This window comes from Apium graveolens, chromosome 2 (assembly GCF_009905375.1).
Source record: "Apium graveolens cultivar Ventura chromosome 2, ASM990537v1, whole genome shotgun sequence".
NCBI classification, from domain to species: domain Eukaryota; kingdom Viridiplantae; phylum Streptophyta; class Magnoliopsida; order Apiales; family Apiaceae; genus Apium; species Apium graveolens.
In genome coordinates this window covers 295,312,536-295,336,042 of record NC_133648.1, presented here as the reverse complement: position 1 = coordinate 295,336,042, position 23,507 = coordinate 295,312,536, and the positions used below count along the sequence as shown (strand labels likewise).

At 36.4% G+C, this 23,507-nt stretch overlaps 2 protein-coding genes and 1 non-coding gene across 7 annotated transcripts; all 3 read left to right on the top strand.

Moving 5' to 3' along the window:
- The first annotated feature begins 98 nt into the window (after window positions 1-98).
- On the top strand, window positions 99-9,297 carry LOC141708618 (protein LOW PSII ACCUMULATION 1, chloroplastic). 5 transcript variants are annotated; one of them, XM_074512333.1, is made up of 10 exons: window positions 102-437; window positions 3,239-3,342; window positions 3,697-3,832; window positions 4,294-4,525; window positions 4,630-4,787; window positions 6,035-6,220; window positions 6,470-6,570; window positions 6,699-6,795; window positions 7,293-7,416; window positions 8,373-8,641. In XM_074512333.1, exons 1-9 carry the CDS (start codon window positions 189-191, stop codon window positions 7,365-7,367), a joined length of 1,338 nt encoding a protein of 445 aa, XP_074368434.1. In that variant the 5' UTR covers window positions 102-188; the 3' UTR covers window positions 7,368-7,416; window positions 8,373-8,641. The 5 variants fall into 5 exon arrangements, 4 of the variants coding, with proteins under 4 accessions (XP_074368434.1, XP_074368433.1, XP_074368432.1 ...); XM_074512332.1 differs by having other exon boundaries at window positions 8,370-8,641; XM_074512331.1 differs by lacking the exon at window positions 8,373-8,641 and adding an exon at window positions 9,065-9,297 and having other exon boundaries at window positions 103-437.
- LOC141702209 (rapid alkalinization factor-like) lies at window positions 9,168-9,446 on the top strand. Its single transcript, XM_074505900.1, has one exon. The coding sequence runs from the start codon at window positions 9,168-9,170 to the stop codon at window positions 9,444-9,446; it is 279 nt and encodes a 92-aa protein (XP_074362001.1).
- Window positions 9,447-18,977: 9,531 nt separating this feature from the next.
- On the top strand, window positions 18,978-19,084 carry LOC141710318 (small nucleolar RNA R71). Its single transcript, XR_012570844.1, has one exon. It is a non-coding gene; the product is annotated as a small nucleolar RNA R71 (small nucleolar RNA).
- Window positions 19,085-23,507: the final 4,423 nt, after the last annotated feature.

Below are 23,507 nucleotides of genomic sequence, written 5' to 3'. Positions count from 1 at the left end.
GAAATTGTATTACAAATTCTATAATTTTTCAATTTCTTTTTTAGTAAAATAGAAAGTAAATTGTAGTCACAAAAGACAAGTGGAGTTGGGTTTTGGATAAAGGGGGTCAGTTTGAGTTCCAAACAAAAAAAGTTGAGGGTGAAAGGATAAACAAAAAAAGCAGGATCAGAGAAGTATTAGAGGGGGCAATGGCCTTGACAGTTAGCCCTTCTCCATTGCACAACCATTACAGCTTCATTACATGCCCATTCAATTCTTCACTAATAACAGCTAGTACAGTTGGGGTTTCTTGTAAAAACCCAATTTGTAATTTGTCATTAAAGAGGTCTCTTTTTACTTGCTCCTCCTCCTCCTCGCCTTCTTCGTCACCGGAAGTTAGTTCCGACACGGCAGAATCTTGTGTCAATTTGGGCCTCTCTCTTTTCTCTTCTGGACGGGTACTCTCTCTCTCTCTCTCTCCCTCTCTCTCTCTCCCTGATCTCTCTCTCTCTCTGATCCCTTCCCCCTCTCTCTCTCTATGACAAATGGTTTTTGCTTTTTGAGTGATAAGATGATAAGGAAATTTTCTGTTCTGAGGCTATTAATTTTAAGAGAGGTCTTGCTGTATTTGTACATTGAATTTTTATTTAGAGATTTTGTGGTTTATGTGGTTGTATATTTAGTGGCATAAAAATCCCTTTGAATTTTCAGTTATTACTAAATGTTGGAATTTCTGATACCAATTTGAGTAGCTTTGTTTGTCATAGGAAAATTATTCTGCATAATGTTAGATGCTTGTTAACTATCCGTTTCCTATATTGTCATCCTTTTTTTTTGCGCTAATTAAGAAGCCCTTAAGCACCTATGAGAGGGAATAAGAGCTAGAACTGCTAGGAACGAGACTACTAATTCTATCTCCCCTCAGTTGATGTAGTAGCTGGCACACCCTAGGTGCTGTCTGCCTAAAATCTTTAAAAAACATAAAAACTAGAGACCTAAGGAGGTTTGGTATTATGACGAGGATACAAATATCGAGGTTCTAAAGGTATTAAGCAAGTAAAGAGACATACTCACACAGGGGCATGGGAGTTCAAATCATAGGAATCTGGCCAAGACAACCCAAACCAAGCCCACTGGAGCAAAATAGCTTAATTCAAACATATAAAACGTTGATATGAGCAAAACAACCCACCAAATTTAACAATTAAGAAGCTGGGAAAAACTAACATAAAGTTCATAAATATAATTTATAATATGTTAAAACAAATACAAAGCATGTGTTGAAATAGCCTGAAAAGATATTCCACGATAACTTCCTAGGCTGCGCTCAATCATGAGAAAACAACCTGCAAACCCAGTGCAATGCAGGCCGGTACATGTGACAGATTTAGCATGACTTCTGTGCTTGTAGCAGCCAAAGTCATGATGTAAGAGCCCAATGAAAAATCCTCAAACCCATAAACCATTGGGCCTGCACTGCATCCTAGTGCAAAGCAAACACAATGACTTGCCAGTAGCAAATCTGAGGCAAGAACCTTGCACCAACCAGAATAGATTGCTGTACTAATTCCACATGAGAGTTTCCGCAATAGACTAACGTGCAAAGCAAAAAATAGTAAGTAAATCATTCTAGTTGAATTTCTAGTCCATGCCACAAACCCCATACACTCGTAAAGAAGCCATAAGTAACAATAACTTTGAGTTTTAAAGCATGATAAGGAGCAGATTTATAGTTAGAATTTAGAAACATTTGCATTAACACTTGGCGGTAAAGAAATGCCATCGATATTCATGGAAGAGGCAAAAATTATCTAATAGCCAGCAACCCATATTCTGCAGCGCTGAGATAGATACACAGCAGCAGAATTTGTGAAGCTTTGAACATTACTATCACATGTCATGGATAAACTCCAGTGAACTTCCGACCAGATAATAACTTTCGGGCATTATATGTTCAAAGTTTTGGTGTACAACGTTGTTCATAAGAGTAGCAATCAAGAGATAAGAATAGCACTGGTTCATTTTCAAAAAGTCCCGGAACTAATTTTTGAATTTTTGGTTTGTTCGCGCACAATGGGAATGGGTTTTTGAGGCGAGAAACCGTCTTTAATTAGTTTAGAACGTGAATCACAAGCTTCAAAATTGTGGTGGGTAAACATCAAAGGACGGGAATCGCTAGGAGACTGAATGGAAATAAGTTGGTCTGAACGTGAATGCGTTTGATTTTGGGTCATCTTAAGTAGGTTCTTAAGTGAAGTGATACTTTTTTATTTAAATTAACACATGAAGCCAAAGCTTCAATTTTTGGCGGGTAAGACTGAAATAGGCGAAACTGTTTGATATTTTTTTTTTGCTAAATACTGTTTGATATTTAAATGAGAGAAAGTAAATCTGACAGTTAGGTTTTTAGGTTTGAGGAGGGAATTTAGAGGGGTTTGTGGAATGGAGAGAGTTGGAAATCAACTTATTTTAGGTGTATTCCATCTTTCTTCCACTGTTTTCGTATCTCGTTGTTCTTCGACTTTGACTTGCACTGTCTTCCTAGTCCTCTGACCTTTGAAATTCCTAGTCGTAATCAAATATTAGAATTACAAATTAGTCATGTAAACTAATATGTATAAGTTATTTTCTTCGGATTTTACGATAATTAAATAATAAAAATCCACACTACTGCCAGGGAATTTTCTGGTTCTGATTATGTGTACAAATTTAGATATTTTGAGTTCTGGACCATATTCGTAATTATGCAAAATGTATTTAGTATAATTGAAATTGTGGACATTGATATTTATTATGAACATGTTCTAAGTATGTTCCTCACTAGAAAAGTTCTAATATTACTCTATTATTCTTCAGTGATTTAAAATCCTAAAATTTCTTATAAATTGCCTTGACAGTTGACACTATCTCCCCCCCCCCCTCAAATACTTAGCTAGAAATAGCGCCTAGGCTGTAAAAGAATTGAATGAGTTGGTAATGAAACTATAATTTGAGAATGATAAACAAGGTGCAAGAGTGTAAATTTAGTCAGGGATATGAGGTAGGCTACCTGATAGTGTAAAAGTAATTATAATTGACTGAGGTTATAGTACCCAACTTTGGTATAAAACTTGAATAGGCAAATATTGTTAAGAAAAATCAGTTTGGTGAACATAGCTTATTAATAAATTTGGATAAGCCGAACTGACAAGTGTTGCAGATTTGATATGTGTTATCAGAACAGAGAGCTGTTTTCATGTCAAATTTTTGTATTTTCCAGGTTAATGATGCCCTCAGTCAGTTTGAAACAGCACTCACTTTAAATCCAAATTCTGTGGAGGCTCAAGCTGCACTTTATAACAAAGCCTGTTGTCATGCCTACAGGTAGATTCTTTTATGTTGCAGCTTTATATTTCGTACTTGTGAATATTAAATCCTTCACTAAGACAAAAATTAATCCAGTACTCCACCGTATCCCTATGAGACTATATATGACGTTGTAAGAATCATACAAGAGAGGGAATTTCTGGCCTTCAAAATATACAATATCATATTATAACATTTATGTACAAATGTTTGTTTCCTGTATAATTTTGTCCTCGTAAAATTCGGAGCTATTTACAGTTTCCGCATCTTTCATTTGTGTAGTTTTCTGTCTGAAATTACCATAAAGTGTTCTTTTGGACAATATGCATATAAATTTACACAATCGTTATTGTTACAATAATTCTGATGAAGAGGGGAAGGGAAGAAAGCAGCTGAGTGTCTCCGAACTGCTTTAAAAGATTTTGACCTCAAGTTTGGAACTATTCTCAATGATCCAGATTTAGCCTCCTTCAGAGCTTTACCTGAATTCAAAGAATTGCAAGAAGAGGTTTGTAGAATCCCTAAATACATTCCATTATTCTTTTTTAGGCTGAAGATTGTGCAAAACTATGAACTAATTATTAAGTGGGTTATCAGGTATTTTCCAATCCCACTAAACAGAGTATTAATAAAGGATACTGAAAGTTTAGAAAGTTTGTCAATTTTGGGCCTTACTAAAAAGTACTCCCTCCGTCCCACTCATTTCTTTACAGTTTTTTTCTCATGTTTGGTACGCATTTTAAGGCTACTATAAAATATAGTTACATAATTTATCTTTGAAATTTTCTTTTTTATATAAAAATTTTAAAATCATATTTTTATTTAGATGAAAAAAATATTTAAAAAAAGTTAGGGAACTATACTTAAACGGAGCCTTAAAATCCGTGTCGAGCCCCCGTCCCCCAATATGAAGAACCTAGAGGGACCGGAGGTAGTATATATATCCTAATACTAAATGTTTATGTGCAGGCTATGCTGGGTGGGGAAGATATAGGTAACAGTTTTCGAAGAGATCTGAAACTCATAAGTGAAGTCCAAGCTCCATTCCGGGGTGTTAGAAGATTCTTCTATGTGGCATTCACTGCAGCTGCAGGAATCTCTCTCTTCTTGACTATACCCAGGCTTGTTCTTGCATTTAAAGGTGGCGATGGAGCTCCTGATATCTTGCCAACTGCTGGAAATGCTGCAATTAATGTTGGAGGTAGACTGTTCCACTTTTTTGCAATTTACCTGTAATCTTACCCAAACATTACACGACGATTTGTTTTTCAGAATGACTAATATCTTAAACCAGCCAAATTGCAGGTATTGTGGTCTTTGTAGCATTGATTTTGTGGGAAAACAAAAAAGAGGAGGAACAGCTTACACAAATATCAAGAAATGAAACTTTGTCAAGGTTGCCTTTGCGCCTTTCTACTAGTCGAGTTGTCGAACTCGTTCAATTACGAGACACTACCAGGCCTGTTAGTACCAACACTCTTCCATTACTTATTTGGGCTTTTTAGTTCTTGTGATCTTAGACACTGAAATTGCTTACTCTTTTTTTTTTTGGAAATTTATACATCCCCCATTCATCAGCAACCCATAATTTTAGCCGCTATTTAATGCTAACATTGTCTATTGACACGATTGTTTTATAGAATCAGCTATAATTTAAAGCAAAAAAATAGAAGAAGTTGAACCACATATTTGTCTTTAACTCTAATATTCTTAAGAATTCTCTTCTGAACCACAAAGCCACAAAAGTCCTAATCTCTGCATATTTTCTGTTCTTAGGAACTTTTAAGAGATGATGATAGGTTAAAGCTCAGGTAGGGGTGCTATTATATAATGCTGCATCTTCATGTGCCCTAGTTATGCTCATGTCTATGCTTTCTTTCCTCATTTTTCATACAGGCCTTATATTAGTTTACTACTTATAGCACCAAAATTACTCACTTAAACCACCCTTCTCCTCTTGATATCTCTCCCTGTCTTGTTCTCTTCACCAGTCACAACCTACTGTAGATCATTTTAGTGCGGTACTGGGACTAATTATATGCATAGTCGTACAATCATTATTCTTTAGCAAATTTGACTTCAAACTCTGTTCCCTTTCAAGTTCCAACACAGCCTACAGTGTAAGGTCTACAACTCCATAGGTTTAGTAGATTTTGCTCAATAGAAGATTTCTCTGAATTCATTCCTACAATCTGCTTTCTGTGTGACTCCTTGTCTTGTTTATTATCGATCGGTCCAATTTGGTAGTGGGACAGTGGGATTGGTTATACCTACAAGCCACAATTCTATTAGGTTCAATAGAGTTTTGTAAGTTTGCAGACTTTTGTCTGCAAGGCTTAACCTAGCAGATACTTCTACCCTTGCTGATAATGAAAGGTTAAGAGTTTGAACCCCAGTGAGGGCATGTGTGTGTGTGTTTATAGCGTATGTTTGCATGTTTTTTAAATTTCTGTAAATGACTTTTACCCAAAACAAAATCATTTTGAAATTTCATTGCAATTCGAATCTTGTTTTACTTATGTAGCTGTCGTGCAAAGACATGCCCTATTTTTTTGCGGAAGTTGACGTTTGAATCTCTGATTAGAGCAACTAATTTACTAGACGCAGCCTACTTTTCTGTGATACATGTTTTTAATCTTGAAGCTACATTATATGATTTTGCTTAAACTCGTTTTATCAAGTTGTAATGGTCTAAGTGGTATACATATAGGTTATATTGGCTGGAAAGAAAGAAGTTGTGTCTACTGCAATCCGGAAGGCTGAAAGGTACCGAACTGAGCTCCTTAGACGAGGTGTTCTTCTGGTTCCTGTGATTTGGGGTGAAAGTAGTGCACCGATATTGGAAAAGAAAGGTTTTGGTATCAAGAAAGCACCTGCCTCTCTTCCTTCTATAGGGGTAAGACTACAGAACTCCCATTGTAGTAGTAACATTTTCTATGTGTGTCAGCTGGGTTTGACTTGAACCATTGTAAGGTTAAGCAAGAGTTTCATTGATACAAAAGGACACATGCTTTCGTAAGTGCATGCTGCCAGCAGTAAAAATTCTTACATGGAGGATCACATGTATAAAGTGACACTTATTTTCTAAATTTGTTCACATATTAGACCTCTCTGATACTTTACTCGTTTATTGACATTATGGTAGGAAGATTTTGAAAAGCGAGCTCAGTCTATTACTACAAAATCAAAATTGAAAGCTGAAATTCGTTTTAAGGCTGAGGTGGTATCACCCTTCGAGTGGGAAAGGTCAGTCTTAGTCCGTCTCATCAGCAGCACTCTTTTGAAGCTTGAAGTCAACTAGCTTTTGTATAATATTGTTTCAACTTTCAAGTTTATTTTAGTATGTATAAGTAAAATTGTCCAGATATAATCAGGTGGATAAGAGAGCAACAAATGTCTGAGGGAGTTACTCCTGGCGAGGATGTGTACATTTTACTGCGCTTAGATGGCCGTGTTCGAAGATCTGGAAGGGTAAGTGCTTCATATAGGAACGTTTTCGCGACATGTTTCTCCTTTTTAGTCTGCCTTTCGTAGCTGTTAGTGATTTACTAGTTCAGCTTGAAATCAATTAGTATTTAATTTGGCGGAATATGGCATTCTGGAAACTTGTCTTGGTACAGATAATACAAACACGAGACCTCAAGTCAGCTACATGTTTTGCATATTTATGTGTGTAAACATATAATTATGGGATTGAACAAGTTTAAATAGGCATAATCTGTGATTTGAACTGTAACCTCACAGTTAAACTCGTTTGAGGAATGGGCATCGCTTGATTATTAAGCAAACAGTTTCCATAGTTTTTCTCTTTGCATCTTTAATGTGTAAGTTTACATCATAACCAAGACATAAAGGAGATGATGTAGCATAGACGAATCCTTGAGAGAAAACATCACTCATCTCCATGTTCCCTGGTTCTCTCCGTCTATGCGGCCTAATTCTTGTTCATTTGTTCTCCGTTTTTGCAGGGTATGCCTGACTGGCAACAAATTGTTGAGGAATTGCCGCCAATGGATGCATTGCTGAGCAAACTTGAAAGATGAGGTCAATGTGACCTAGGACTTAAACATCATCGTGAGCTGGGACAGACGTGTGAGTTTTCCCTTCTGTCTTTTCTCCACACATCTGTCTTCAGTTGCCATTGACTAATGCTTTGTGTAATAGAAGGATAAATATAAGTTTTCAACTTTCAAGCACACTATTACCAAGTTCACCATTTTTCTGTAAACATGTATATAATACATGTATGTAGTTTTAAATCGTACATTTGTCAAAACACTCCAAATTACGGAAACAGTGAAATGAGCACATGAGCAAAATAGTTAAACCTAAAATGCTCTATATCTAATCACCTTGCAATTAAGTTTTCTCTTGAAATTTAAACCCTTGGCAATCCGTCAAGGGTCAGCTTATATATTTTTTGTAGTTAATACATGAAGATATTGTAGACTAGAAGCTGAGCTAAATGTTGCCTTCTCTCCGACATGTAGTAGGGTTTGGTATTGTTTCCTGTATGAACACGGAGCAATTGTTTCCCTTGCCCCGTATGAAAAAGAAGGATCTTGATTGATAAATTATGTTATGCGATTAAATAATTGGATTAGCTTAATCTAACCTGACTAAGGTGCATTAGTAATCCAATAAAACGTTTAAACTGGTACCATTTTATATCAGCAACTTGGAGACTGTGATTTTTCTTCCATAAGACTGAAGAAATATATATAAATACAGTTGGACAGAGCAAAGCATATTTTCCGCAAATATGGTCTTCAATTAAATAGTAATCATGTATATATTGAAATCAAATGAATTCACGAAAGCTGTTCAATGAAAGTTTGTAGATATCCTTGTGCTTGTATAAATCCAATTAAAGTATATCTGTATTACTAATATGCTATTATAATATTGGTGATGGAAAGATGAGATGATGTTTGGTAAGAGGGAACGCGTGACCCATACAATTGACATGAATTTGAACTAGTCTTGGGATGATATGATAATACTTTTGTTATTATTTGTTTTCTTTAACATATCCCTCTCTTTAGTAGGTTTTGAAAGAGTCGCTGCAACCAAATTATGTGGAATTGGGAAATGAGAACTCACAAAATTCAGTAGAACAATAAGAACCTTCTTTGAATATAATGCTGCCTGCTTAACGCACTTGTATTTCTTTTTTTATTTAGTCTCTGTGTTAGGTGTTGTTATCATTTCTATTTGTCCTCTTTTCTTCTTTTTTATTTTTTTTGATATATTATTGGATGATTATTTCGTTTACTTTCACATCAAATTCTAATAAATATGATAAATTTATATTTAACTTTAACTGTCTATAGAATCCTGGTACCGACATTACTAATTTATAAAGCTATAACATACAGGAACCTAACCTTGATTTATCTCATTCTTGACAGGAAAAGAAATCGGAACTATGAACATATAAAAAGTTTAAATTTTGTATAATTCGAATATCCGCCATCAGACATGCCTAATGATTAGAGTTTATTCATACCAAAAAAATGATTAAAGGTTCATTGACTCCATTTATCATACACCTAAAAATAACAGACCACATATTGTGCGAAAAAATAATGTCTAGTTGGCGTGGCAATTTGGTAAATATAACCCCCACAAGACCCCTACCAAAATTTTCTGACTACTACTACTACTTTAAAAGGCCTTGTGCCAGCAAGTTATCAATTTATGGTGTCAAATATTAAATAACAAAGCATTTGATTTTCAGAGCTAGAGAAGGCAAACAGAAAGACATCTCGTTCTTGAACAAAAAAATGGCAAATTCTTCCAGCTTACTTCTGATCATCCTATGTACTCTATGTGTCTCGACAATGGTTTCATCCTCCGCTAATGGCTACGACTGGATGGACTTGAAACAGGGGTGCAAAGGCTCCATAGCTGAGTGCATGGGCGTGGGAGAAGAATTCGAAATGGATTCTGAAAGCAACAGGCGAATACTAGCCACCAGCAACTACATAAGCTATTCAGCTCTGCAGAAGAACAATGTTCCTTGTTCAAAGAGAGGTGCATCATACTATAACTGCAAACAAGGTGCTGAAGCTAACCCTTACAACCGTGGCTGCAGCGCTATTACACGTTGTCGGAGTTAAATTTTCACTGTTTTTCTAGTTTATAATTATTGCATGTATGATTAACAAATTCAAGAATTTTGTAATAATTATTATCTTATTTGCTGTCCTGTTGGTCATGTTTATTTTGGATGATTAGCAAACACCTTGTTTTGCTGGTCTGTGATTGAGCTTGTGTATGCCTTACTTGATTAATTATCTTTTAGTATGATGTCGATCACTGTATCAATTATGGAAATTGATGGATGATTTTTCTTTCCCAATAGACCCGGGTGAAATACCTAAATAACAATTTTTAAATAACAATCATTTAAAGGAATTAAGGCCCCAAATGTTACTTTCTTGAGTCAAAAGGCTCACTTTTTGAATTTTTGGCCGCAAATGTCACTTGAAAACGGCGTTTCGGGTGAAGTTTTTAAAAATAGACGAAAAACGCAGTCTTGTGTTGAGTTTTTCCATAACAATTTTTTTTCAAATAAAAGGAAAACGCAGTTTCGTTTCGTGTTTTTCTTGAAAAATGTGGTTTCAAACCGAGTTTTTACTGAAAACGCAATTTCAGAAATTGTTTCGGTAAAAAACGCAGTCTCGTCTTGAGTTTATGGATATAAAAACGGCGTTTCAAAATGAGTTTTTCGTAAAAACACAGTTTCAAACCGAGTTTTTCTCAGGATGCAAAAAAAAAATAAATCAAAACGCAGATCCAAAATGAGTTAATATGAAAAACTCATCCTGAGATTGCGTTTTGCCCCCATAAACACGAATTGAAGTTATTTTTTTTTTGAAAAAAAAAATCAAAACAGAACACGAAATCGCGTTTTTCATTAGTAACAAAAACTCCACCCGAAACTCCGTTTTGGAGTGACATTTGGGGCCAATTATTCAGAAAGTGACAATGAAGGCCATTTGAATAAAAAAAGTGACATTTGGGGCCCACGCCCCATTTAAAGTACCCATCAAAATTTTAAATTGTCTAAAATACCTATCAGATATTCCATTTTCAGTGGAGTAATTGCTTGATACTCCACTAACATAGGTGTATCAGGATGATACTCCTTTCTCGGTACTCCTCCTTTGTCAATGGAGTATCGACCCATATACTTCTTTGTCACTGGAGTAATATGTGACTTACTCTTTTGTCAGTGGAGTATCATCTAAAGTTTTAAAATTATTAAATTTTACCTTTATTCATTTTTTAAATATTTCTAAACCCCAGATGGGAAATTGCTAAACCATAAAATATTAAAAATTTAAAATATGGTACATCTTTAAATAATAAAATATTGAATAAATATTTAATTTTTTCAAAAAAAATACAATGCTCCAATGACGATGGATGCCTGATACTCCACCTGGAAAGGAGTATTAGGACTGATACTCCACTGTATCACCCTGATACTCCACTAAAAGTGGCGTATCATCATGATACTCCACTCCACTAAAAGCGGTGTATCATCTTGATACTCCACTAATGGAGTATCTGGTGGGTATTTAGGGTACCTTATTTTGGAATGAGTATTTTGGGGAAAATGACATGTAAAAAGAGGTATTTTGGTCATTTTTTCCCATCTTTTTATCATTAAATATTAAATTAATAAGACAATCTTTTTATCTTAAATTAAATATTCTAATAGATTCTTTTTTACGCTAAACTTTGAAAAGTTTGTCTTAAACTTGTATACCCCTCCTTTTTAATTGTTACAATTATACTCTTTTTTAATTGTTACATTTTACTTTTATCTCGGAAGTCAACTGTATCAAAATTATAATGAAATTTAAGGAACAAAAGCTATGCTACCTATTGAGGTAAGATCCCCTATTGTTGTGCAAAACATGCCTGTACTTTAACAAGACTAAGTCAAATTGACAACCCTAAGTAAGTTGTATTGTAATCTTAGTATATATTTGTACTTATAACATTTAAAGTCAGTAAAAATGTAAAAGAGCAGACCTATTGATTCCTCTAACAATTATTAAAATTAAATGCACTAACATCTAAACACCATAAGTTTCTGGTATGCCACGATGTGTGACATGTATACCACCTAAATTTGTTTAAATGTTACTTCGGTCCTATTACTAAACAATATGCCACGTTGGGGGTGGTCTATATTATTTTTCATAGCTAAGTGTATACTATCATCAAATCTTAAATTATTCGAAATCTATGGAACTTGGTACGCCACGATGGGTGGCGTGTATACCTTCCAATATTCGTAATTTTTCTTTGAATAGAATACTTCAATTCAATATTCATCAATGGTTTGATTTCCAGGTAGTGGAGGAGTCACATCGGTCTCACTTAATACCCACAGCCTTACAAGTTCGATGAACCCGTTTTTGACAAAATCGCCCCATATTAGAAATAAAGAAAATTCATATTTATTCCTTGTTTTTAAAACTTATTAATTTAAGAAGTCTGTTCTTGTAATTTCTATAACATTCTAGACACCAAAAAATTACATGACACGATGGGTGACGTATATAAAATTTATATTTGTCTTTATGTTAAATTACATACAAACAATATTGGAGACCATGAGATTTAATTTCATATTAATTCTCTCTCCCACTTAGTATTTACTTTGAGGATTTTAATCCAGATGCATCGTCCTATGTTATTTCTTCGAAGTCCACAAGTATTATAACAACACAAAGAACACATAACATAGCAGCATACTATCATGATTAAAGCATTAATAAAAACATCCCTATGTCCATGTTATTCTAGCATGTTAAGGGTTAGTATCACATGGAATAACAACACAGACAAGAAACACATAGTAGAAATAATCAAGAGAAGTAGAAATTATGTAAAATATAATAAAACACATCCACTATTATGGCCCTAGAAAATAAGCTTCGAATTCATCCTTCAAAAAATTCTGGAAATCTTTGAGAGCCCGATTGGAGGCCTAAACAGCCTCAAAACGCCTTGAAATAATAGGTCAAATGTCTTTCGTTGCAGCTCCGTTGATCAAACAATTACATACAAAATAATATAGATGAACTAGCCTATTCTATTACATCAGATCATAATCTAAAACAATTACAAATTGATTTACAAGATTACAAGATTAGAATAGGAAAAAACAAAACTTTCACGATCAACCCTCGTGATTTACAACAACACCGTGATAAACCACGTGGAATCCAATCATAACAAAATAACCATGATTAAACCATATGGGATCCAAACACATAATTAAAACATGGCCATAATAGTGAATAATAACCTGCATCACAGAATCAATACAAGCATACCACTATATACATGCATATATAATCATGACATGGACAACATATCATAAAACGCAGAACCTAGAACCAGGCTCTTGATATCAGTTGTTGGATCTATCGAATCTTGGCCCTGCGTTTTATGATATTAATTAAAAGAGTACGAATAGAACATTAACCTTAATCGCTACGGCGCAAACGATTCAAATCCACGCCTTCTACTGTATTCCCTGATTCTCCTTGGATGAAGTGTGGGCTTCGATCTCCCAAGGTGTACCTCTCCCAAAGCTCCGAAATTCCAAAACCCTAGCTGGCTCCTTGAGAAAAACGGCTGCCTCTCTCAAACCCTAGGATGTGATTTCTTTTTTTTTTGTGTGTTAACCCTAGCTTTAGGAGAATGAGAATATTTATAGGCTACAGTAGGGATCATGGACCATTAGGCCAGACCTTCTAATGACATTCCGTGCCAAGCCCAATGTCATTAAATATTAGTTCAATCCACTAAAGAATTAATATTTGCACTACCTTTCCTAATTCCGTATGTAATTATTTAATTCGGCTCCCATTTTAATTGCTTATAAATTCCCCATGTTTAAGATATCGCATGTCCATTAATTAAATTAATTTCTGATAATTAATTTAATCAATATCTTTTATCCTTGATCATCAACTCAACCTTATAATGATGCAAAAACAAATCTGCCTGCAGGACAAAAGCATAATTATCTTTATGAGCTTTCAAGAGGACATCATCACCCGAATATATTTTTCGGACACAGTTTCCTTTTATAGTTAATATCCCACTCTATATATAATGTCATTGCCCAATACATAAATTCGTAATTTAAAATAAATTATTTAATGTATGAATTAAGGCATGTGCATTAAATACAAATGTCAATTATTACATCCGGATTAAGAACCTAAGCAATAATAATATCGTAGAATCTTAGTTCTTCTTTATTGTCAGAATAAAAGAAACAATTATTCTACTATTTTGATCCCGTTCAATATACACAAAGTATACAAGTATTATTTAATAGTCAAGATAAACTATTTCTAAATAATACTTCAGCCGTTCCAGTGGTTTGTCTAATACCACTTAGACTGTGAACCTTTATTATATTATATAAGGAGTTTGACAATCTAATCTTTTGCTATCCCATTTGATACTAGATTGTCTACAATATCTAATATACAGACTATGTGAAAACATGCATTCAAGATTCTCATATAATTTATTATTAAAGTATATACTTCAAACGAATATTTCAGTATAAACCCTAACAAATTTGGGATGTGGAAGAGTAAAAATCGGGTAGAAATTGATTTTGTAGTAAAGTCCCCGATTTTCTCTTCTTTTTCTGCTATTTTTATTTTTTTGGATTCAGGGGGCAGCGCGGGCGCGCGCTACCTCAGCGCGGGCGCGCCGTGCTTCTACCTTCTCAGTACGGCCGCACTCTGTTTCTGGAAAAGTGGTGCGGCCTCCCCGCTTCCTCAGCGCAGGCGCGCCGTGATACTGTAGTTGGCCCTAAAAATTTTTATTTTTTTGATTTTTTTGTGCTTCTCTCCTTTCTTTCTTCTTCATCTATTTATTAATGTAAAACAAACTTGGGTTGTCTCCCAAGAAGCGCTTGCTTTACGTCGTTAGCTTGACGTAGAAATACGAGATCAAACGGACAATAAAACGGCACTAACCACCTCGCGGTTTGCCGTGTCACCATGGTAATGCTTCAACCTCTGACCATTTACCTTGAATGCTTGGCTCAGATCATTCTCAAAAATCTCCACCGCTCCATGTGGAAACACAGTTTTGACAACACACGGCCCTGACCACCTCGACTTCAACTTTTCAGGAAAAAGACGGAGACGAGAGTTAAACAAAAGAAATTGTTGCCCTGGCACAAATGATTTGAGCACTAGAACCCTATCATGCCACCTCTTGACTTTCTCCTTATATATTTTGTTGTTTTCATATGCTTGAAGTCGAAACTCGCCGAGTTCATTCAATTGAAGCATCCTCTTCTTACCAGCTGTATCCAAATCAAGGTTCACCTTCTTCAAAGCCCAATACACTTTATGCTCTAGTTCCACTAATAAATGACACCCCTTACCATAAACCAACTGATATGGTGACATACCCAATGGAGTCTTGTATGTTATTTTATACGCCCAGACAGTTTCATCAAGCTTCAAAGAGTAATCTTTTCTCGATGGACACACAAATTTCTCTAAAATGCGCTTGATCTCTCTGTTAGATACCTCAGCTTGACCATTCGTCTGAGGATGATAAGCTGTAGTAATGCAATGATTCACATTATACCTTTGCGTCATAGCAGTGAATTTGCGATTGTAAAAATGCGACCCCTCATCACCGATTATGACTCTCGGAGTCCCAAATCTCGTGAATATCTGCTTATGAAAAAAATTAAGCACCACCTTTGCATCATTTATCGGCGAAGCCTTGACTTCCACCCATTTCGACACATAATAGACCACCAACAAGATATACTGATTATTGCAAGACGAGAAAAATGGCCCCATAAAGTCTATTCCCCACACATCAAAGACTTCAACTTCGAGAAGCACATTAAGAGGCATCTCATCCCTCTTGGACATATTACCTAAATGCTGGCATCGATCACACTTCAAAATAAAGTGATGCGCATCCTTAAACAATGTAGGCCAAAAGAATCCCGATTGAAGGACACAAGCTGTTGTCTTCTCTCCACCATAGTGGCCTCCATAAACAGTTAAATGACAGCCTTGCAAGATCCCCCACGTTTCGCTGTACGGAATACATCTCCTGATGATTTGGTCAGATCCTTGTCTAAACATATATGGTTCATCCCACATATACCATTTCACCTCATGAAGAAACTTCTTCCTTTGAGCATACGATAAGTCGAGAGGCATGATATTACTCACAAGGTAGTTCACAATGTCTGCAAACCATAGTTCTTCCTCTTGCACTCCAAACAACTGCTCATTGGGAAAAGACTCATTTATCAATGTCTTATCCAGTGAAGTTGCACTTGGATCTTCCAAAAGAGAGAGATGATCAACAACTTGATTCTCAGTACCCTTTCTGTCCTTGATCTCCAACTCAAATTCCTGAAGCAAAGGAACCCATCTGATCAATCTAGGCTTCGAGTCCTTCTTCGAGACGAGATATCAAATCATAGTGTGATTAGTGAAAACTGTCACCTTCGTCCTAAGTAGATAAGATCAAAACTTTTCAAAATCGTAGACAATGGCCAAAAGTTCTTTCTAAGTAGTATTATAATTCAGTTGAGCACCATTTAGGGTCTTACTAGCAATCGTAGACCACATGAAATATGTTGTTCTTTCTCTGCCCAAGAGCTGCTCCAACTGCATAGTCACTTGCATCGCACATCATCTCAAAAAGTTCATTCCAATCAGGTGCAGTTATGACAGGTGCCGTGATTAAACTCTTCTTCAAGAACTCAAAAGCAGCTAGGCACTCATCATCAAACTTGAACGGGACATCCTTCTCCAGAATATTCCACAAAGGCTTAGAATTTTTTGAGAAGTCCTTGATGAACCGCCTATAGAAACCCGCATGACCAAAAAAGCTGCGAACTCCCTTAACAGAAATTGGTGGAGGAAGATTTTCAATGACCCTCACCTTGGCTTTATCCACCTCAAGACCCTTACTAGAGACCTTGTGACCAAGAATAATGCCCTGTCGCACCATAAAGTGACATTTCTCCCAGTTGAGAACCAGATTGGTCTCAACACACCTTTTAAGAACGTCACCAAGATTTTGCAAGCACTCATCAAATGAATCACCAAACACAGAGAAATCATCGATGAACACCTCCATATTCTGACCAATCATGTCAGAGAAGATGGCCATCATACATCTCTGAAATGTGGCAGGTGCCCCACATAAACCAAAAGAAATCCTTCTAAAGGCGAAAGTACCAAATGGACAAGTGAAAGTAGTCTTCTCCTGATCTTTCAGAGCAATGTAGATTTGATTATAGCCCGAATAGCTATCCTGAAGACAGTAATACTCATGCCCAACCAATCTGTCAAGCATCTGATAAATAAATGACATAGGGAAGTGATCTTTTCTCGTGGCCTTGTTTAGCTTCCTGTAATCCATGCAAACTATCCACCCCGTGACTGTTCAAGTAGGAATGAGGTCATTCTTATCATTAGCAACAACTGTGATACCTACTTTCTTTGGTACACACTGAACTAGATTCACCCATGAACTGTCGGAAATGGGATAGATGATCCCTGCATCCAGCCACTTAAGAATTTCCTTCTTCATACCTTCCTTCATAATAGGGTTAAGCCTTCTTTGTTGCTCAACAGTAGGCTTGCTACCTTCTTCTAGCAAAATTTTATGCATATAATAAGAAGGGCTGATTCCCTTAATATCTGCTATCGTCCATCCAATCGCCGATTCTCAGAATTCTCAAGAGTTTTTCCTCATCACTACCTGAAAGGTCAGATGCAATAATAACATGCAACATAGATGCATTCCTCAATAGATGGCTTGAGGCGCTTAGGAAATTTGTTCAGCTCCTCCATTCCAAGAGATTAAAAAGGCATATCCATCTTCCTCTTCCAGGGAGAAGCATTCAAATATTGTAACTGCTCATCATCTTCACTATCAGAATTCCCCAATAAGGCCTTTGTCAAGACATCAGACCTTAGCAATTGATTAAGTTCTGAAGTAACCACAAAATCGATCAACTCCACCTTTAAGCACTCCTCATTTTCCGTAGGGAACTTCATAGTATTGAACACATTAAAAGTAACATCCTGATCCAACACTCGTATGGTGAGCTCACCTTTCTGCACATCTATCAAGGTTCGGCCAGTCGCCAAGAAAGGTCTTCCCAAGATTATGGGAATCTTCTTATCCTCCTCGAAATCAAGAATTACAAAATCAGCAGGAAAGATGAGTTTGTCCACCTTGACCAAAATATCATCCACAATGCCTCATGGATAAGTAATAGAACGATCGGCCAACTGCAAAGTCATATAAGTAGGCTTCGGATCTGGTAAGTCCAACTTCTTGAAGATTGACAAAGGCATCAGATTGATGCTAGCTCCCAAGTCACATAAGCATTTGTCAAATGACACTTTTCCAATGGTGCAAGGAATAGTGAAGCTTCCAGGATCTTTAAGCTTCGGAGGAAACTTCTATTGTAGCACAACACTGCATTCCTCCATGAGAGCAACTGTCTCTAAGTCATCAAGCTTCACCTTTCTAGAGAGAATACATTTCATAAACTTCGAATAACTAGGCATTTGTTCAAGAGCTTCAGCGAAAGGTATGTTGATGTGAAGTTTCTTGAACACCTTCAGAAATTTCTCAAACTGCTTATCCAGTATTTTCTTCTGCAGCCTCTTAGAAAAGGGAGGTGGAGGATAGATCTGTTTCTCCCCTGTATTATCCTCAGGAGGAGTGTGTTCAACAGTAGTCTGGCTTGGTTCCACTTCAGCTTCCTTCTATACTTCTTCCTCAGCCATAACTTCTTCATCCGAACCATGAGAATGTTCGGGGCTTACAACCTTCCCAGACCTCAATGTAATTTTCTTTACCTGCTCCTTTGCTTCCCTCTTTCCAGGTACTTCGATGTCACTAGGAAGTGTACCATATTGACGATTTAACAATGATTGGCAATTTTCCCAATTTGATTTTCCAAGGTCTTGATAGAAACCGCTTGGCTCTTGCACATGAGCCTCAACTACTCCAATTCAGATATTTCATTCGGCTGTTGCAGCTGGAGTTATTGCCTTGGTGCATATTGCGGTTACTGAAAACTAGGGGGGTTGTACAGCTTTTCTGGATACTGCTGATAAGGCTGCTGAACCGCATTCTGAGTATTGCTCCAACTAAAGTTAGGATGATTACGGTTGTTAGTTAGATAGGTGGCTGGTACAGGTTTCTGTGACCTCTGAAAGTTGTTCATAAACTGAGCCTATTTACTAGAAATGGCATACTGATCAGTCTCATGGGCACCAACACAAAGCTCACAGACACCAGTGATATGATTAACTTCATAATTAGACAGAGAATCCACCTTCATCGTCAAAGCCTTAAGTTGAGCAGCTATAACAGTAGCTGCATCCAACTCCAGAATTTCTGCTACCTTACCCTGAGATAGTCGCTGAGTAGGATTCTGGTATTCATTAGTAGCCATCAGTTCAATCAATTCATAAGCTTCATCGTAGATTTTAGCCCATAAGGCTCCTCCTGATGCTGCATCAAGCATGGGTCGAGAAGTAGCACCCAAACCATTATAGAAACATTTAATGATCATCCAGTCAGGCATCCCATGATGAGGACACTTCTTAAGCATCTCCTTATATCGATCCCAAGCCTCGCATAAAGATTCTCCAGATTGCTGAGCAAATTGAGTAAGTGTGTTTCTGACTGCAGTAGTCTTCGCCATAGGAAAGAATTTGGTTAAGAACTTCTGAGCAAGATCCTCCCATTTGGTGATAGACCCTGGTGGTAGAGAATGTAACCAACACTTAGCTTTATCCCGCAGAGAGAATGGGAAAAGCCTCAACTTAATAGCATCTTTAGAAACTCCATTGAACTTGAAAGTGTTGGAAATCTCGATGAAATCTCTGATGTGCATGTTGGAGTCTTCTGTCAGAGAACCCCCAAACTGAACTGAGTTCTATATCATCTGAATCGTGCTCGACTTGATCTCAAAGGTATTAGCCGAGATCGCTGGCCGAACAATGCTAGACTGAATATCATTCCTCGGCTTGATCCAGTGTCTTCTTACGAGATTGAGAACGCGTATGCATACACGCTCGCTAGAGTACCTGAAACACGACAAGGAATTAAGTAAGTAACTATGTCCGAGTCACTGAACTTTAACGACTAATGATGACAAACACATAAACTAAAAATTTAACACCGAAATCCTCGACAGCGGCGCCAAAAACTTGTTAGGGCGGAAACACGCGCTAAAATTCACGCAAATATACGCGATCGCAAGTAATATAGAATAAATTCTAGTTCATTCCCACAAGAATAGGTTTAGGTTAATTTCAATCAATGTATTTATGCAACACTAGTATGGTTATTATTCAATGCTAAGACGATTAACAAATTTATATTTTTATACTAAGATTGACTAAGAGATTATACTAAAGAACATAAATTAAGAGATTAAAGAGATTTGAATGATATATGACACAAACATGGGATTCTAACTTCATTAAATACTTCATTCAATAGCCTTTTCATTCTTAACCTTAGTTTAATGGTGATGACACTAATCAGATAACACGAAACTAATAAACGCCAACTTTCGTTGTACGAATACCATACTACCAAACATCAAAAAAAGAGATAGAAGCTGAATAGACACCAATTATATTGAGACCCTATATATCTATAGAATTTGACAACATACCGGTTTAATGTACAAGTTATATATCATGATTACATAGGGCAAGTAAGGTGGTTAAAGTTACCTATAGATCATGCATATCAAATACATGAACCTATGCTAGCATGGCCAGTTCTAAACCCTTAAATTCACTTTCGCTTCATTAAAGATTAACACATTATCTTATGAGTTCGTGACACTCACAAGACGAATATGCGCAACCAAAACTAGGGTATCATACAATCACCACACACTAAGGCATCGAAAAAATTTAACTAAAGAAATCCATAAATAAATCTGTTCGAACCCCACGATAACGATTAGCCTATAATCGGACTCATCATCAACGTAGGTTTCGATAAAAGCATGGTAGAATAAACGTAGTCTTTATACTTAATAAATAATAAAACCAAGTACGAAACAAAAGTAAAGGTTCAAGAATAAGAAAACTAGCATCCAAAATTACAACTTAAAACAAAAAATCACAAGAATAAACTAGATCTTCTTCGCCTTAGTTGAATTGTGCTCTACGGTCTTCTTACGCCTTCTCCTTAGCTCTGGTAATTCTCCTTACGAAAAACGCCTTTATTTATGTATATATAGCAGCCCATGCATAGTAGAAGTCCATCCAATCAAAAGTCCACAAGAATCAGGATTTTAATTCCCGTCCTGGCACGGCCGCACACTAAACTAGCGCGGGCGCGCTGTGTTTCTGTTCCTCGGGCGCGGCCGCGTGCTATCACAGTGCGGGCGCGCCGGTCTTCAGGAATAACTTCTCTTGTCTTCTTTTCTTGCTGCAATGAGTTGGTCTTCACGAGCCTTTATTTCTTGGACACCATCCTAACATCATATTAGCATCAAATCAATGCTAATTCACCTGAATTCAGGATTAATGCCTGAAATGTAAAAACATTACAAAACACATTAAAACACCAACAACTTGAGTACAAACACACCAATTCAAAGCTTAATTGAGCGTTATAAAGTGTCATAAATGCTACTCAACATAAATCAGTTAACAAGAAGAACACTGCTTGGGTTGCTAAACACACGTAAAACTCATTGTGTGCAGGGCAAAGTGAAGAAGGTCATATGGATCATTGATAGTGGGTGTTCCAGACATATGAAAGATGATAAGGCCCTGCTATCACAGTTTGAGGAGAAGGCTGACCCTTTGGTGACCTTTGGAGACAACAGCAAATGATTCACAATGGGATATGGCAAGATTATTTCTGAAAATATTATCATTAATGATGTAGCACTGGTACCTGGTCTTGACGTGAATCTTCTCAGTGTTAGCCAATTTACAGACAAAGGTTTTGAAGTCTTATTTAACAAAGAAGAATGCACTTTTATCAGCAAGAAAACCGGTAAAATTGCTCTGAAAGGAGCAAGGAAAGGAAACTTGTTTGTTGCAGACTTGGACTCAACAAATAAGGATGGAATTTTTTGCTTCTACACCAAGGCATCAGAAGAACAAAGCAAGCTATGGCATAAGAAGTTGTCTCACTTGAATTTCAAGGCAATTAACACCTTGGTTAAAAAGGAGTTAGTAAGAGACATGCCTTGACTGAAGTTTTCTCAAGTTGAAGTTTGTGAAGCTTGTCAGAAAGGAAAAATGAAAAGATCAAGTCACAAGTCAAAAACTGTGAATTCCATAAGTGCACCACTGCAACTTATTCACATGGACTTGTTTGGACCAGTAAATGTCTTATCTATTTCAAGAACAAATATGCACTTATGATGGTGGACGATTTCTCAAGATACACTTGGGTAGAGTTCATGAACTCTAAGGATGAGACTCCACACATTATAATTGAGCACATCAAGAAAATAGAAAAACAGGCTGAAGATCATAATTGTGTAAAAAGATTGAGAAGTGACAATGGAACAGAATTCAGAAATGCAACATTAGATGAATTCTGCAAAACCAAAGGCATTGTTCAAGAATTTTCAGCAGCTAGAACACCTCAACAAAATGAAGTAGTTGAAAGGAAGAACAAAACATTAGTTGAAGCTACTAGGACAATGCTGCAAGATTCCAAGTTATTACCAAGTTTCTAGGAAGAGGCTGTTAACACTGCATGTTACACTCAAAAAAGATATCTCATTAACAAGGCACATGGCAAATCACCATACTCAATCATGTCTAAGAGAAAGCCTACTGTAAAACATCTTCATGTGTTTGGAAGAAAGTGCTATATTTTGAAAGATAACTCTGAATATATGGGAAAATTTGACTCAAAAGTTTTTGAAGTAATTTTTCTGGGATATTCATTGGAGAGAACTGCCTACAAGGTCTATGTGATAGATCAAAAGAAGATTATGGAAAGCGCATATGTGACTTTTGATGATGACAAGTGTCCAGGATTGGAATGCCTTAATGAAAATGAAGCTGAAGCCCTTGCATTTGAAAACCTCAATATTGATAGTGATTCTGATGAAGAAGAGGAAGTTGATGCACAACAGATGATAGCATAAACTCAAGGGGAGAAAGAGAAGAAGGATCTAGCAGTCATACCAATAATGAAGAAAATGATGAAGGCACAAGTCAACAAACTCATACAAGGAAGTGGGATAGGAGTCACACTAGAGAAGCAATTATTGGTGATCCTACTGTTGGTGTGAGGACTAGAAATGAAACTGCTAATGAGTGCCTACATGCATGCTTTTGGTCTCAAATAGAACCCAAAAAAACTAAAGAAGCTCTAATGGATCCTGATTGGATATCTGCAATGCAAGAAGAGCTAAATCAGTTTGAAAGGAACAAAGTTTGGGAGTTAGTTCCTGCAACAAAGAATAGAAGCAGTATTGGAACAAAATGGGTGTTCAGGAAGAAGATGGATGAAAATGGTATAGTTACCAGAAACAAAGCAAGGTTGGTTGCAAAAGGCTACTCACAAGAAGAAGGAATTGATTATGATGAAACTTTTGTTCCAGTTGCAAGACTTGAAGCAATAAGGATTTTTCTAGCATTTGCTACACATTCAAATTTTAAAGTGTATCAAATGGATGTCAATATTGCCTTCCTAAATGGTGAGTTAGAAGAAGAAGTTTATGTGCAATATCCACCTGACTTTGAAGATCCAAAATTTCCAAATTTTGTGTATAAATTACTCAAGGTTCTATATGGACTAAAGCAGGCACCTAGATTCTGGTATGATACATTGTCAGAATTCCTACTGAAATATGGTTTTACTAGAGGTATTATAGACAAGACTCTCTTCTACAAGAAACATGGTGAAGATATGATCCTAGTTCAGATCTATGTGGATGATATCATCTTTGGTTCTACTAATAAAAAGCTTTGCCAAAGATTTTCTAAGCTTATGCAGAGTGAATATGAAATGAGTATGATGGGGGAATTAAGTTACTTTCTTGGACTACAAGTCAGTCAAAGAAGTGACGGGATCTTCATCATCCAAACTAAGTATGTCAAGGACTTATTGAA

Excerpts from the sequence above, each read along its gene's own strand:
- LOC141708618 (XM_074512331.1), top strand. The coding sequence starts at position 189 with ATGGCCTTGACAGTTAGCCCTTCTCCATTGCACAACCATTACAGCTTC. Across the intron at positions 438-3,238 it reads CTCTTTTCTCTTCTGGACGG|GTTAATGATGCCCTCAGTCA; the intron begins GTACTCTCTCTC and ends TGTATTTTCCAG. Across the intron at positions 6,571-6,698 it reads TCACCCTTCGAGTGGGAAAG|GTGGATAAGAGAGCAACAAA; the intron begins GTCAGTCTTAGT and ends AGATATAATCAG.
- LOC141702209 (XM_074505900.1), top strand. The coding sequence starts at position 9,168 with ATGGTTTCATCCTCCGCTAATGGCTACGACTGGATGGACTTGAAACAG.